The sequence below is a fragment of the Hyperoodon ampullatus genome (assembly GCF_949752795.1).
Source record: "Hyperoodon ampullatus genome assembly, chromosome: 11".
In the NCBI taxonomy this organism is placed as follows: domain Eukaryota; kingdom Metazoa; phylum Chordata; class Mammalia; order Artiodactyla; family Ziphiidae; genus Hyperoodon; species Hyperoodon ampullatus.
The window spans coordinates 57,234,018-57,251,143 of record NC_136924.1 but is presented as its reverse complement, the minus strand read 5'-3'; the positions used below and the strand labels follow the sequence as shown (position 1 = coordinate 57,251,143).

Genomic DNA, 17,126 nt, shown 5'->3' with positions numbered 1-17,126 from the left:
TAGGAAACATTATGGAATTTACCAAAAAACCCCAAAAAACAAAAAACCCTCCAAGGCTAATAGAACCAATACATTAATTTATCAAGGTCATGAGATATAAGGTTAATATACAAAAATCAACTGTATTTCTATATCCTGGCAACAAATAATTGAAAATAAAAATTTTAATTATACCTTTTACAATAGTATCAAAAAATATCAAATACCAAGGGAAAAAAATCTAATGAAAGATGTCTAAGACCCCCACTAAAAACTATACAACTTTGCTGAGAGAAACTTGAGAAGACTTAAATAAATGGAGAAATGTACCACATTCATAGATTGGAAGACTCAATATAATTAAGATGTTCATTCTCCCCAAAGTGATCTATAGATTCAGTACAAGCACTACCAAAATTCTGTTTTTTGAAAAAACATATACATATATTTATGTATAAATTTTTGTGTGAACACCTGTTTTCCTGGGTATATACCTATGAGTAGAATCTCTGCGTCATCTGATAACTCTATGTTTAACTTTATGAGGAGCTGCCAAACTGTTTTCCAAAGTGTCTGCACTATTTCACTTTCCAACCAGTAATGTTGGCTATTGTTTCTTGTGTCAGACTATGACCAATTGAAGGGAAGAAAACCTGGAGCAGACTCTCTCCCATGTAAAGCAGCTTCATCGTCACTTTCCACCTAGAATCTGCTTGGGATTCTGTGAGGTATGTCTCTACTATTGGCTCAGCTGCCCAATTCTCATCACCTGGAAGGTGGGAAGAAGGTGTCTTCCTCCAAGCATGCTGAGACCCAAGGACCAGAGGAAAGATCACATACTCATTCTCTCCCCTCCCTTATTTCTCTGGGTAATTTTTTTTGGGAGGGGGAGATGAAGGTGTATATTTTTATTTGTTTCATTTTCTTTCATCTTGTTGGGGAGGGAGGAGAAGAACTAACAACTTTTTAAAGTCAGGAGCCTCTCTGCCTTTTAAAAATTCAGCCCCTAAGGAGCCTTGGTGCAAAACTATCAGTAACAGAGGAAGCAATTGAGAACCTTAATTACTTTAAACCCAGTACAAATTTGTTGCATTTCTCTTAACTCAAACACAAAGTTTATTAGGCATTTAGCCACTGACTTCCAACCTCCTAAATTGTAGCTGTCCTTCTCAAAGAGATATTCTACCATGTCTGCAGATGGCAGGTTCTGCCCACATTTCTATAGATCGAAGGAATCTCAACTTGTTATTGATTCTGAACTGCTTTCACATGGAAATACATAACTGGCAACTTACCAGCCAGTCACCTTTCTTGGGACTAAAATTTAGAGCATTTTAGAAGTGGCCTTAGGACCTAGCCATTTATCTCCTGTTCAAGCCTTTCTAAAATTTTTTATAGTATTCTGCTTTAAAATACTGTACAATAATTTCTCCTTCTCAAAGGATCTTTGGAATCTTAGAAGAAATCCAACCCTCTCCAAGTCAAGCAATTCAGCAGAAATCCCACTGTCTACTTCTCAGGCTACGAAGGCCAAAAAAGTATAGGGAGAGGAATGGAAACTGGCTTTCTGAATACCAAGGATGGGCCAAGTAATATGCTTCACATTTTATAAATATTACATTTAATCTTCAAATAGCCCTATAACAATGGTCCTTTTTATCTCTTTTTTACAGATAAGGAAATGGGCTTAGAGATGCTCATTTTTCCAGATCACTTGAGTAAATAAAGAACCCTGGCTTTGTAGTTAGCATAGCATAATGGTTAGTGGTTAATGCTGTGGAGTTTGATTGTCTGGATTCAAATCCTAACTGTACTGCTTACTGTGCAATCTTGGACAAGTTGCTTTATTTCTTTAAGCCTTGGTTTCCTCCTCATAAAATGCACACAATAGTAGTATCTAACTCAGAGGGCAGTAGCTGTGAGCATGCAATGAGATAATGCTTTGCATTTACAACATGATTTCTGAGTTATGTGTGTTTTTGGATGGTCAGTGGCACCTGCTTCCTTTACGAGTGAAGAGCAATGATTTTCCAGCTCAGAGATGAAGACATGGGAAAAGTCCCCTTATCCTCTGCTTCAGCAAAAAGCAAAAGTTCTCAAAGTATCAAAAAATTATCACCACTCAATCACAACTGAATGAAGATGTGAAATAGTTTTTGATAAGATTCTAATGAGGTGATGTCTGGATGTCTTTTTTTCATAGGGAATATTATATTTCTTAATTTGAGCCTAAAGAAAAAAAAATACAGATGTGGCATAGCCCAAGCATTAATGTTGTGTGAGATCAGCTTATGGACCATCAATGGCTCCTACACCAGGCCATAAAGCATGAGTATGTAACTGGAAGCACTCTGATGGTCCAGGCGAGGACAAGTTAATCTGTAGCTGCAGACGCATCCAAAACGTTTTGACAGTGAGAATCACTATCTTCTAGCCCAAAGAGGTATAATAATTGCTCATTTGGCCCAGGCTGCCTATAACATTATGAATATATTAATTCCTTCTAAGATAAATGACTTTTCCTACTTCCCAAATAAGCAGTCAGGAAGTTCTCTTGGCATCAGGAAGACCTTGGTTCCATTTCCACAAGTCACTAAGTCTCTGAGTCTATCTGTTGATTGGATAAAACCACCTACTGAATGGGGAAGTTATAAGAATTAAATGAGATCATACATATAAAGTGCTTAGCATAGTGTCATCAGAACTCAGTCTATGGCAGCTGTAAGTATTAGGCCCATTGTAGAAAACTAGAAAGAACAGAAAAGTGTAAGGAAGGAAAAAAAAGTCACTAATAATTTCCCCTTCCAAAGGCAGCTACTGTTAACTTTTAGTCAGTCATCTTTTTTCTATATGCAGTTTGTCTTTATATAGATGATATCGTTCCACACAAACTATATGCATTCTGTTATTGTTTTGTTTTGTCTTTTTGGCCTATTAATGTAACTTAGATATTTCCCCACACCATTAACAACTAGGAGGTGCTTCTTTTTTTTTTTTTTTTTTTTTTTTTTTTTGCGACACGCAGGCCTCTCACTGTTGTGGCCTCTCCCGCTGTGGAGCACAGGCTCTGGACGTGCAGGCTCAGCAGCCATGGCTCACGGGTCCAGCCGCTCCACGGCACGTGGGATCTTCCCGGACCGGAGCATGAACCCGTGTCCCCTGCATCGGCAGGCGGACTCTCAACCACTGCACCACCAGGGAAGCCCAGGAGGTGCTTCTTTATGGCTTCTAACAAAATAATTTTTCCTCGTTATGAAGCCCTTGGGAATGATACAGTCCTACCTACCTCATCTTCCTGCCACTTTGAGATCTGACCTCCTGGCCTTGGGAATCCTCAGGTCTGTCACCATCATCACTTGGGGCCACTGCAAAGCATCTCCTAAGCGCTTACAGGGTGTTGAGTGTGCAGGACCCCCAAAACCCCAAAGGCAGCATTCTGTCAGCCACAACGTAAGGCAGCGCAGACGGCCTTACATTTCACAGCCATCTGCTCAACTGCCTCTCAAATTTATCTCCCACACAATATAACAGAAGCTGCTAAAAAAACAAAAACAAAACCGGCAAACCTGCTCATCTGCCTTTAAGCTGAAGTTCAAGCTCCTTCTTCCTGGATACCTTTTCTAATACCTTCTCTTCAAAGAAAAAGCAAGATATATTATTTCGCTTAAATATTTTTTAAAACTCCTAGGATATCAAAATTTACTTTGGTTTTCAACATGTGAATTATCCCCACTGTACTGCCCATGCTGATCCACCCCTCATTCTCCACTGATATCATCTCTTGTTTTTTTAGAGAATATAATTATCTATCTAATTATGGAGCCAAAAAATTTACATCTAGACATAGAACCAGTGAAGATCAAAAAATTATATTTCAAGTAAAGACAGTCATTCATAATATTTATTTTGGCCAACTACCTAGCTTGGAGGGGGCTTTGGAGCCACTGTTTGTTATTATTATTGTTCCTATTACGCTTGATCTGAAACAAGCAGTTCTCCAGAAGAGCAATGGCCATGTGACTAGGCGGAGAAGACATGAAAATTAACTGAGAAACAGAAGACTGAAGTTTCTGAAAGGTCTGTCAATGATAAGCTGTGTAACCCCAAGGAGTGCAAACTCACTGAGCCTGTTTCCCCATCTCAAAAACAGGAATAATCAGCTCCACTTTGTCAGCCTTATGGAATTTTTATTCGAAACAAATAAAGCATGTAAAAGTAATTTGTACCTTGTAAAGAGCTATACAAACATAAGGGGGAAAATATTTTGCTTTTAAATAAAAAGTCAGGAAGAGAAAGGACAACGTCAAATATCCTAACTGTCTGTTGAATTTAGGACAGTCAACAACTGTCCTAAAGTGCTAAAAACAGATCATTCTGAATAATTCCATCCTTGATTGTCCAATTTCCCTCCACACATGCATCATGCTAATTAAAGGGCTGGCTATCTTCATGCTGGGTTAGAGGAAACTGAAGTGTTGGAACAAAACAGACATGCTATCTCAAGAAGCTGAGACCAGCTAAGGAGGGACTGAGGAAAGTTAAGGAACGAGAGGTAGAAAGGATTAGGATCATTAAGGTTATAAGAATTTAAAACTAGAAAAAAAGGTATAAACAGCTTAGAATCTAAAGAAATGTTAAGAGATGGCTTTTCCCAAAGAGGCGAGCCATTATCCTAACCCCTAGACAAGTGGTTTTGTGAAGCTATTATATACAGCTCCTCCAGAGCCTGACATTTGATTACATTTAAAATTCATCTTTCACTTCCCTTTTCCTTCCTCCCCCATATACCATGTGTTCTTGCCCTGACCACCTACCTTCCCCTCCTTTGATTCATTTCCATCTCAATCCCTTTTAAATGTTTAGGTCCAGTTCCCCACTGGTTTCCTTAACCTCTCCTTGCCTGGCTCTCCCAGTGCCTACTTCCTACCCTCAGCATCACCCATGCACATTCCTCTTTGGAAAAAGAGGAAAAATCACATCTCACTCTTGTAGAGGAGACTAAGAAAATTATTCAAAGCTATGTTACTTTTTTTTTTTTTTTTTTACATAGGAAGATAAGAGCTTTAAATTCCAAGTTGTTTCCCTACGAGGAGGGAGGACGTAGCGGGAGAGAAGCAATGATAGTTCCAAACCCGCTCAGACTTGGTCACTGGTGACGGCAGAGGCCCTTCTCATTCCATCCGGGCAGGATCCTCTGGCCAGAGGCATTCAGTCAAAGCAGGTGCGGGGAGGAAAAGAGATAAGCAGGCAGAGACGTGCAGAGATGGAGAGAGAGAAAAAGGGATAAAATAAAGGAAAGAGTTGATGGGGAAAGGGCCAGAGTCAGAAACAAGAAAGGAAGATGGGGGGAAATGGAGCAAGGAATAAAGTAAAAGGGAAAACAGGGCGAGTAAAAGAGGAGGGCTGAAGAGAGAAAGAGGAACAAACCAGGAGGGAGAAAACAGAAGTGGTGGGGGGTAGAGACAAGAGTTGGGATGCAGAGTGGAAGACAGACCGGGTGGAATGGACAGAGCAGGGAGAGAAGAGAGGAAGGGAGTGGGAGAATGCCATGCCTAGCCTCCGTCTACGTTTTTACTTCCTTACGCTGTCATCAGGAGCTGCCTTATCTATTTTCACCTCTGGCAGGAGACGCCCGCTGATGTGGGAGCCGGGGCCGCCGATGAGGGACACCACACCGTTGCAGTCCACCGTGCTGTTGCGCTTGACGCTGCGCCGCAGGCTGGGGAAGATGCGCGAGGAGCGGCTGCCCTGGCTGTAGCCGCTGTAGCCGCTGTAGCTGCTGCGGCGCTCGCGGGCTCGGATGGGGATGAAGAGCGAGTCCCGGCGGCCCTCGCTCTCCTCCACCGTGCTGTGCTCGTCGTCCGCAAACTCGTTCTCGGATCCTGGGTCCCGGAACCGCCCGGGCCCCCTGAAGCTGAAGATGCTGCTTTTGCTGTTGTGGCGGGACAGGAATGGGGAGCCCGGAATGCTGAGCAGTGACTGTAGGGGCAGGAAGAGAGAGAGACAGAGAGGGAGGCATGAGACAGGAAGGGGACCCCGTAGAGGCTGAACAAAGGCTGTCAGCTTCCCCAGCCTGGCCCCATCCTTGCATTCCTGTTAATCAGAACACAGGTGTTTCCAGAAAGCACTTCTGGATGTTGAATTTCTACTGCTTTTCAACACCCATCATTACTCACTTCTCCTTGTCCCAGAACCTTGTGATACACCTGTCTTTGACCTGTTAACCATTCACAAGTTCTAGTCACTGTTCACCCATGTATTGAAAGGATGCTTTTATCTCATGCTCTGTGTATTGAATCCACCAGGAAATACATTCAGTGTCTATTTCTCATTACTATGAGCTCACCTGGAGTGTGCCTTTAATCTACCAAGTTAGATTCTATGCCACACTTGGCAAAAGGAGAGAATTTAAAAGCGCCCAGTCACTTGCCACTCTCTCAATGGGTACCACATGCCCTAGAGGCTAAGAACTATGCCAATAGTGGTTTTTTAGTTCAGTTGAAAATGGTATCTGTCCCCACCTCCTCCATTTTAAAGTCAACGTTTTTTGCATGAGAAGTTTAAGTATTTGTAAATTATATAATTCCCAGCATTGACATTTTAAAGTCAAACTTGTATTTATCACTTAGAAATTTTTCATCTTTTTCTCCTTAGCTCATACTTCCATTCCACCTTCCCTAGAGAATTTTATGCTAATGTATATCTTTATGCTTTAATGCGTTTTACTGATCACCTTTCAATACTTTTCTGCAACAAAAAATTATAAATAAACTGTACTTAAAATTAAAAAAAATTTTCCTGTGACCATGAGTCTCCAAGAAATTTAAAAAATTCTCCTGGATTGTATTTTTATTACAATTCTCATTAATACAATTGATAACAAATATATTCTATATTTTATAAGTAATTACTAAGCTTAAAAAGAAATTTTATTAAAAAATATCTCAATGAGATGAATTTTTTTTCCAATTGGTGTTTAAATATTTGTAGATAGTATTATTTATTATTAGAATCAAACATGGCTCAACAGCAACCCCTCGCTCCCTTCTAATATTATTTAGATTTTAAGTGCTGAGAAACCTTATTCATGTAAATGGTACCTTGGAACAGAAGAATACTGTTATAAACAGTAATGTCACTCAATTCTTTGAACTCCTTCTAAGTTATATGCCAAAACTGCATAGTAAGCTATCAGCAAAATTTATCTTAATGATCTATCAGCTGACAATTAAATCAAGTCCTCTTTCAATTCTGTTGAAAGCAAAAAACTGAAAACCACCCAACTTGCCAAAGGATTTGTACCCAGTTGATAGAAGTATTCCATTTCCTGATTTTTGAGGATATCAAAATGGCTTTATTTATTATTAACTAATAATTATATCGGTACCTCTTACAGGGGTTATTCTTTTACTTTAAAGGAACCATATTTAACCCAACAGAAAAGGTTGGAATAACCAAAATATTGTCAATTTCTATACATCACTGCCAACATTGATTTTTTAATAAAATGATGTTATCACATGCTTTAAAGATATTTTCATCAAAACCTTAAAGCCACAGATTTAGCTCATTTAATTTACAAAAATGCCCACCATATGATCTAATTAGCAAAGCCAGTCCCCAGTGTCAAAGCAATTGGCCAAATCAGACTTATTTTCATTGGAAAAAGTATGAATTCATTTTTCACTTTTAATAGATGTATTAATATGTATCTCAGTGACATCCATCTTGCTCCTGAACTTAAAACATCCCATTGCCCCTGATTATAACTCTATATTTCACTCTTATTAGAAGTATGTAAGAGATAGGTAAATTCAGAAAGACTTACAATGGGTTTTTTCCTAGATTAAAGAAAACTTTTTAGACCCTAATATTTTCAACTGTCCCTTTGTTTTGCACCTCCAAAGATTTTTATATCTTAGGGCAATACACTACTTAGGATTTGGGATGAGAGAGAGGTATGCCTTCCTTTTGTAAAGTGGGAGAAGGCTGACTGTGAAAAGAAAAGTGGAAAAGAACTGGTGTGACTTTGGACCACAGGCCTCACCCTAGGCGTAGGAAAATGTAACTTAAAGATCTGGAAATCCGGTTCCTTAAAACTGTGCTTAGAAAGTCTTCAAGTGCCCTGAGGGGATGCAATCCCAGTTTGAGGACCTCTGCTCTAAGAGAACAAAACCTGACAGACAACTGACCTCAGACAATCCTCCTTGCTACCCTGAGATACTCAGTTTGCCCAATTATGCCTTTGAAGGAATTTCAAAGTAACTTTTAGCTATATAAGATTTTTGCCTTAGAGTTTAGGCCTTACCCTTCTGGTAAAATGATTCCACTGTGAAAGTTCTTTGTGGGCTAGGACTCTGCCAATATAGTATACATATTAAAAGTGCTAAATAAACATTTTAAAATAATACTTTTTTTTTTTTTGCGGTACGCGGGCCTCTCACTGTTGTGGCCTCTGCCGTTGCGGAGCACAGGCTCCAGACGTGCAGGCTCAGTCGCCATGGCTCACGGGCCCAGCCGCTCTGCGGCACGTGGGATCTTCCCGGACCGGGGCACGAACCCGTGTCCCCTGCATCGGCAGGCGGACTCTCAACCACTGCGCCACCAGGGAAGCCCTAAAATAATACTTTTGACGCTAACCCTGGAATGGCTGTAGGGCTCCTCTTTAATATTTCTGCCCATATCTTTTTTTTTTACCTCAAATTCCACTTCTAGTTCTAGACTCCAAATGATCCCAGTTCCATTCTCTTCCTATAATGTACAAAGCCCCCATGCCCAGATGGGTATATTTTCTTTGGATATTTCTAGTTTTATCCTACTTCACTCTCTAACCTGTATTTCCCTTGTTATGTAGTCTCTTCTTGCCTTGGCTTGAAGCAACTCACAAATCTCTGAGATAATAAATGAATTTGGTTACTGGAAACTGCATCAAGAAAACCACTTGGGCTTCCCTGGTGGCGCAGTGGTTGAGCGTCCGCCTGCCGATGCAGGGGATACGGGTTCGTGCCCCGGTCCGGGAGGATCCCACATGCCGCGGAGTGGCTGGGCCCGTGAGCCATGGCCGCTGGGCCTGTGCGTCCGGAGCCTGCGCTCCACAACGGGAGAGGCCACAACAGTGAGAGGCCCACGTACCACAAAAAAAAAAAAAAAAAGAAAACCACTTATCACAGATCATTTTATATAAATGTTATTGTTAAATACATACTATATGCTGTATGTAGGCCTCTAAAAAATAGGATTCAGGTATGCAACATCTCTGACCCCTTTCCTGATCACTCTGATTTGTTTCTGCCTCATCCCTGCACCAGAGAGGAGGAGCTGCATAGGTTAGATTCTAGAAAGTTCACTGGGTCTCATTTATGAGTGGAGGGTGTCACTGTGTATTAAAAGGGCACATACATGGCCATGTTCCTTCTCCATGCTGTTGAGCTGGTAGAGGCGTCAGCCCCTCCTCCAGCTTATTGCTTGCTATTCCTCATTTCATATATATGTTTGGGCACCCTCACTGATTCATTCCCCTGAACCATTCACAGATCAATGCTAGCATATAATCCGCTACTGGTTTGCAATGAGACAGTAAAAACCTGAGAGAAGCATTTAGAAATTTTAATAGCAAGTAGGTATTTTTACAACATCCAAGAATGTGATAATTTTTCTAGAAGTTTATTGCAATTATATTTTACAAGAGTATCATTCATGAATAAATGGGAAAGACAAAAACTGGTCCTTCGCTACAGATAGTTTGAGAAGCACTTCTCTAAACAATGTGGCTGGCCAGAAGATTTGTTAAGTGTTAGAATATACCTATGAGTTTTGGTTTCTTTCTTTCTTTCTTTCTTTTTTTTTTTTTTAATATTTATTTATTTAGGCTGTGCCGGGTCTTAGTTGCAGCATGCGGGAGCTGGTTCCCCAATCAGGGATCGAACCCAGGGCCCCTGCCTTGGGAGTGTGAAGTCTCACCCACTGGACCACCAGGGAAGTCCCACCTATGATTTTGTTTTAATCAGGTATGGTAAGGTGACAGGCACAGAGATAACTGCCTTTGAAAGAAGAATTTATTACTTACAGTTCCCAAATAAGGGGGCATGGCATGCTGCACCATGTCATGCCAGGCCACACAGGGCCTCACAGTGGTGGGGGGAGCTGCGTACGAGGGTCAGTCAGGAGGCAGGAGGAGCGAGGGGAAAGGCCTGGCCCAGAGCCTTTGCTGTGGAAGGGATGGGTGAGGCAGAGCAGGCATATTTGAACAAGTTTAAAATTGGATAGTTTGAATAATTTCAAACAGGTTCTGGGCTATAGGAATGGTCCTGGCTCTGGAGTGATTTAGGGCACGGGAAATATTGGCTGGGTGTGTGAATGAGATAACAGGAGGCTGGGGATAAGGGTCTTGGACTGGTTGATCTGCACATGAAAGGCACACTTCCTGGCAAGTTGTTCACTCTCTCTAGGAATTAAACTAGCACCAAGATGGGGAGCTCCCCCCAGCCAGCAAGGCTCCTAGCATGTCAAAGCCCCATAAAATACAGAAAATAAAAAACTGCCTCCCTTCTCACAGCAAGCTTCCCTGGACTGAGTCTGTGATTTTCACAAGGCCGATGTTGGGTGCTGACCCTACCTACTATATTAGGTCTCCATATTAGGAAAGAGGTTTGATTTTTATTTGACAAATGATCATTAAATACCTGTTGTGTGCTAAGTGATGTGGATACAGTGGTGAACAAGACATATAACATGGTCCCTGCCCTCTCGAAACCTGCAGCCTCGTAGGAAATATTATATACTATATTAGGTCTCATATAGTATATAATACCTGACTATTCTTAACTGACAGGAAAGTGAGAGGAAGTGATAGAAAGATCATGACCAATTCAGTGACCCAGGAACACTTAGGAATCAGGATCCTGAGACAATACACACTAAAAGGAAACAGTTTATCTATTATTCTTTAATTCTTTGTTCCATTCTTGGCAAAAGAGTTGACTGCAATAAATGTGGAAGGGGAAAAGATGAACTTGTCCCATTTCTCCTTGTACCCCTTGTATCTAATCCTGATCTAGCCAATTCCCTAAGGAGACATATCCTGCGGGTAGCCCCCCAGTCTCAATTTTCCTGGGCTGGAGGGTTTTAGTTATGACTCAGGACCCGTGGCTCTATTAACTCCTGGGATCCAGGCTAGTGTATGAGATAGGTCCTGTTTTCAAAATCTTTCCTGTCAACAAACCAGGAGCGTCTGGTCCTTTTCAGGCAGTCACATCACAGCTAACTAAAAATACTACCTTAGATCTAGGTGTTTGCTTGGGAGAATAGCTCTGGGGTGTTCTTGGTTTGAGGGAGTAGCCCTCACATTACACAGAAAAATTAATTGGGAATTTCAGGGCATCCATGTCAGCTGTTTACTGGGATAAGGCTTAACAATGACTGGGATGTTTAGAATGTAATAAATTGATGATTTAAATGTCCTACTTCCATTGCCCTATTTCACCTTTTCTTCACTTTTTCTTTCCAACACAGCAGTTGGTTCTTAAAATGTGGTCTGGGAACTCCTGGGGTCCTTGTGACCCTTTTATTGGGAGGGGGGTCACAAGATTAAAACTACTTCATAATAATACTAAGATGATGTCTGCCTTTATCACTCTTGTTTTCTCACAGGCATACAGTAGACTCTGTGAGCCTGACAGTTTCACAGAATTTAAAGACTTTTCTTATGAGCTTGATAGAGATAATAATATACATGATTTTTTAATATTGTGTGTCAGTACTTCGAAGATCTGTATAACTTAGTGAACCAGTATTTCCCAAATGGTCAATGTAAGATGCTACAAGTCATTCATGAGTTAAAGACCTATAGTGCAAAATACAGCAAAGGATTTTAATGTAACAGAGTACCAAGTTACTGATACAGTTTCAGCTTCTACATTGCAACTAACCATTTAAAAATCTACCATTATCCAGTTTTGGAAAAGCATCAAAGAAGAATATTCACAATTATCTAAAAAGGCTGTTAAAATATTTCTCCCTTTTCCAACTACATCTGTATGAAACTAGATTTTCTTTAAATACTTCAACCAAAAAAAATACATCGCAACAGACTGAATACAGGTATATTCCAGCTATCTTCTATTAACCACAGATTAAAGAGATTCGCAAAGATGTAAACAGTACCATTTTTTACACTAATTTTTTTTTGATCTGGAAAACAGTTTATTTTTTCAAAAATATGTATGATCTGTGTTAAACATATAATGGGTTTATCATTATTATTTTAAATAAATCAGTAAACAAACATTTTAAAATTTCTTAATTATAATTTCTAACACAATAAACTGAAAGCACATTTAAAAAAAGCTCTTTGGGGTTCTCAATAATTCTTAAAGATATAAAGACCAAAAAGTTTGAGAATTGCTGCCACAGAATAATTAAAATACTTTGCAAAAATGAACTCAACCTAATACTTGTCTTCACCTAAACCCTAAAAACACAGCAGTAATTTTACAGAGAAACAGGTAGGAGACAGGTTGGGCAGATGTCTCGATAGGATCTCAGCAGATCTGAAATACAGGAAACTGACATTCACTTGAACTGTGCGGTGGGAAAACTGAAGCCAGTTGCCGTTAAGCTAAGAGAACAGACGACCAGGTATGTGTGGAGGTGAGTGAGAAGGGGGTGGCTAGAGACCGCAGTACAAGGCTTACAGTCAGAAGCCCCTGGTTCAAATCTTGCCTGCAACACCTACTAGCTATATAACCTTAAATAAATTAGTAAATCTCTCTAGGCCTCAGTTTCTGCAACCATTCCTCCAGATAAAATCAGAGAAACTGCAGGAGAGTCCTGGGACAAAGAGTATTACTACTGTGTGGGGCTTCTAAGCAAGTCTTGGCAGTCAGCCACGGACTCTAGGAATCCACAGTTTTTTTCAGATGGGGAAATTAGAGGAAGTGAACATTTTCATGCAAAGCAGGACATCTCAGAAGCCCAGCTTTATTTTTGAGCTAGGGAGCAATCAGTGCAACTCTGTGCTGAAGCCTATGGATTAATCAGAGCCCATTCAATAGCAAAGTGTTAATGGTACTAAGGTATTTATTAACTAGCTCAGGATGGCTCCCAAGACAAGGGTTGGATTACAACAAAGCTACAATCACAGTTTTCCCCCAAAAGAGACTGAACTAGGAGAAAGGTGAAGTGAAGGTGAGACAGAGATGGTTCCAGGCCATAAAAAAGTCCCAGAAGGGGTTAAATCAGATTTATAAAAGTTCTTCATTCATTTTTCCAACAAATATCTGAATGGGCATAGAAGCAGGCCTTGACTTTAGGATTTTATCTGAGAGAGGAGAGGATATGAATATTAGTAAATATAAAACCACATACAGTAAAAAGCAACATGCAAAGAGGTACGTATAAACATAATGGAAAGATGAAATGATAATTTCCAATTGGGGGTGGGATGGAGGTGGGTCAGGGAAGGTTTCTTGAGAAAAGGATGCGAAGAATAAATACAATGTGGACAATTCAGAAATGGAAAAAACAGGGCATCTTAGAGAGGCTGTTTCTGGAGCAAAACAGAGGGTAGAAAAGAAGCATCGTGTATGAGAAGCATCTAGTAGTTCACTGTGGTGTAAGTATAGGGTGCTTGAAGGGGCACAGGGACTGGAGACTGAAAAGGGAGTGTGCATCGGGGAGGGGGAGTGCTATGAATTCCACCCCAAAGGGGAGTTCCCTCTCCCAGTCTTCTTAATAACTACTCTAAACTGTCACTATTGTCTTCAACCTCCCGACTCAACCTCTCAAACCTTCGATAAGATTTTTAATTTCCTACATTATTGAAAACTAGAGACTGACAGGTGTCATCTTTCTCCACTTCCTACTCCCCATCTACAAAGTTATCCACACACACCCACCTCTACTGTGCTGGCGTCTTTGGTGGGGGACAAGGTACCCCCTTTCCTGTTAGAGGCTACACCTATTTTCACATCTCCCAAGACTGTGTTCTATTTTCTTTTCTATTCTACTCCATTTTTACTTCCAACCCTCCTTCTTCTGGGTTTCCTCTCCAACAGATTATAAAAATGCTTATTTTCACCCACATTCTTTTTTTTTCTTTTTTTTTAAGATGTTGGGGGTAGGGGGTTATTAATTTATTTATTTTTGCTGTGTGGGGTCTTCGTCTCTGTGCGAGGGCTTTCTCTAGTTGCGGCGAGCGGGGGCCACTCTTCAACACAGTGCGTGGGCCTCTCACTATCGCAGCCTCTCTTGTTGCGGAGCACAGGCTCCAGATGCGCAGGCTCAGTAGTTGTGGCTCACAGACCTAGTTGCTCCGCGGCATGTAGGATCCTCCCAGACCAGGGCTCGCACCCGTGTCCCCTGCATTAGCAGGCAGATTCTCAACCACTGCGCCACCAGGGAAGCCCCCACCCACATTCTTTAAAGAAGTTTGAATGAGAAGTCTTTACTTCCCACTCAATATGGCATCCACCCTTACCCTGGACTGAAATGTAACTTTCAAGTTCTCAATGACTTCTGTTGCCGAATCCAACGGACATTTCCATTTCTGATCTCATCAAACATCTCTGTTAAGTTTCAATCCACTGATCACTCCACTGCCTTCTCCCACCCTTGTGCTCTCCAGCCCTCACTGCACTGTCGGTTCCCTTAGCACCTCTAACGACCGTTCACTTGTTTTCCTCCATGAGCTCCATCTCCAATGCCCATGAACATCAGTGGCCCACTGTTCTTCCACCTGACACAACCTCTCCGAGTCATCTCATCCAGTCTCATGGTTTCAATCCCCACCCGTCAGCTCAGGACCTCTTCCCTGAGCTATCATTTGACTATCCATGTGTCTACCTGGTTTCCCAACAAACAATTCAAACTTGGGATGTCCAAACTGGAACATACTTTTCCTCCAAACCTGGAATGTCCTTTCTTCCGTCTTACTGCTCCCTCACCAACACACACGTACGTTACTTGACTAACTCCTGTTTATCCTTCATTGATCTTCCCCAGAAAATCTTTGCTGAACCTCCAGGTTGGGATAGATCTGTGCCCTCCAAAACACCCCAGTGTATCTCAATTATGGAATAATATCATCAATGCTATTACACAAATAATTTTTTCAATGTATCTGGTTGCCCCATTACACTGTAAGCTCCCTAGGGTAGGGATGGTGTTCTAACCACCTTTTAATCTCTAGGACCTAGCACAATCCTTGACACACAGTAGGCACTCCATAAATGCTTGGTGATGAATAATGAGAGATATGTTTTAGGAAGTGATCTGCTGACAATACATAAAACATAAAGGAGAGAGAGACAGACAAGAGTGAATGAAGCTGCAATGGATAACTGCAGTAGAACAAAGTAACACAAAGTCTGAACTAAAATAGGATTAATAAGAAAAAAAAGAAGGGGATGGACATTAGAGATTCTGCTGTGATAAAATGAACTAGACTAGCAAAAGACTGAGCTGGGAGGTGAGAGATTAAGGGAGAGGCACAATCAATCATCTCTGGGAAACAAGAAAAGACACTGAATACACTGCCATAACCAGGAACTGTAATCTATTCTATACCTTACAAAACTTTCTTTAAAATGGGGAATTAGGGCTTCCCTGATGGCGCAGTGGTTAAGAATCCGCCTGCCAATGCAGGGGACACGGGTTTGAGCCCTGGTCCAGGAAGATCCCACATGCCGCAGAGCAACTAAGCCCGTGCACCACAACTACTGAGCCTGCGCTCTAGAGCCTGCATGCCAAAACTACTGAAGCCCGCGTGCCTAGAGCCTGTGCTCCGCAACAAAAGAAGCCACCGCAATGAGAAGCCCGCACACCGCAACGAAGAGTAGCCCCCCTCACCGAAACGAGAGAAAGCCTGCATGCAGCGATGAAGACCCAATGCAGCCAAAAATAAATAAAAAAAAAAAAATGGGGGAATTAAATGGCTTAAGAATTGGATTTTGGTGGTGTTCTCTAAAATCCAAAAATACCTAGTATGTGATGAAATTTATAGTAATACAATGCTCAATAATAATCAATAAGTCCTCTCCCTTCTCTTTCTCTTAGTTTCCTGATTTATCAAAGTTGGGTAAAACTGGAGGCTTTTAATATATCATAGGCTAATTTATCAGCATGACACTATATATCTAGAATAATTAAGTACTAGAACTTGCCACACTCAAATAAGGTGATCTAAAGAGTTTCATGACTTTTTTTTTTAACCTAAAATTGTATGAAACTCTTAAGAAGAGGTATTTGATCTAAATTCTGAAGTTCAGAGGCTAAGAGGAGAAAAGTTCTTCATGATGTTTTAGAACATAAGGCTTGCTGGTTGTGACACAGACTTTACTGCTATGGTAAGTTTGCCAAAGGTGACCAGGTTGTCCTAGGGCTAGCTTTAGAGCAGAGAAGGGAGGGCAGGATTAGAGCACAGGGCAGCCCTAATACGCGAGTAACACTTCCTCCTAAAGGAAAACAACATGGAAGTATGGAGAGGTAGGCCTGAGATGCGGGGCTGGGTGTGGAAAACATAAACCCAAAGGGGAATATGAGAATCAAGTGAGATTAGGAAAACCAAAATTTCTTAGGCTTATTTGACCCGGCGCAAAGAGTTTACCTGATTCATGATGGAAAATTTCCTCCCAATTCTGTTGTCTGGTAGCCGAAAGCCCTTCCTCCTCATACCATCTTCTGACTCTGACTTGAACACCTTCTCGGGATCCCCTTTCTCTTCTCCTTCAGAGAGCTCCTTTTGTTTCCTCTTCTTTCTCCTGTTACGTCTCTCTTTGGCACTCTTGGAACTGAGCTTAGAGATTTCAGATGAGCTCCGGGGAGAGCCCGCCCCTTCTTCACCTTCTTCCTCTATGGCATCTTCTGAGACAGTTCCTGCTGAAGTGGCCATTGCCGCCGCCTACGAAAGGAGCCACAGCAACAGAGCAGATCAGAAGCAATTAACTGGAGCCGCCCAAAGCCAAGCAATTAGTACGGATCACTTCCTTTCCCACAGATAGGGGAAAAAGGGAAAAGAGGAGGAAGGAAAACCAGCCCATCAGAGGAGACTGTGGCTGGGGCCTGGTATCTCTTTTTCCTTGCTGAATTTGTATCGTGGCACACAGCCTTGCATAATCAGAGCAGAACGGCATGGTGAGAACTCTGGGATT

General features: G+C 41.4%; 1 protein-coding gene across 3 annotated transcripts in view; it reads right to left on the bottom strand.

Annotated features, from left to right (window-relative positions):
- The window catches only part of SCN8A (sodium voltage-gated channel alpha subunit 8), a gene marked incomplete at both ends in the record, with an annotated part of 114,847 nt that overhangs the window by 49,743 nt on the left and 47,978 nt on the right, over positions 1-17,126 (bottom strand). For 2 of the 3 annotated variants that reach the window (XM_079715384.1, XM_079715385.1), the window contains 2 exons: positions 5,596-5,958; positions 16,583-16,876. In XM_079715384.1, the coding sequence (XP_079571510.1) occupies positions 5,596-5,958; positions 16,583-16,876 (657 nt within the window). Of the gene's footprint in view, positions 1-5,562; positions 5,959-16,582; positions 16,877-17,126 lie in introns of all 3 variants that reach the window. The other variant, XM_079715383.1, reaches the window with a different exon arrangement.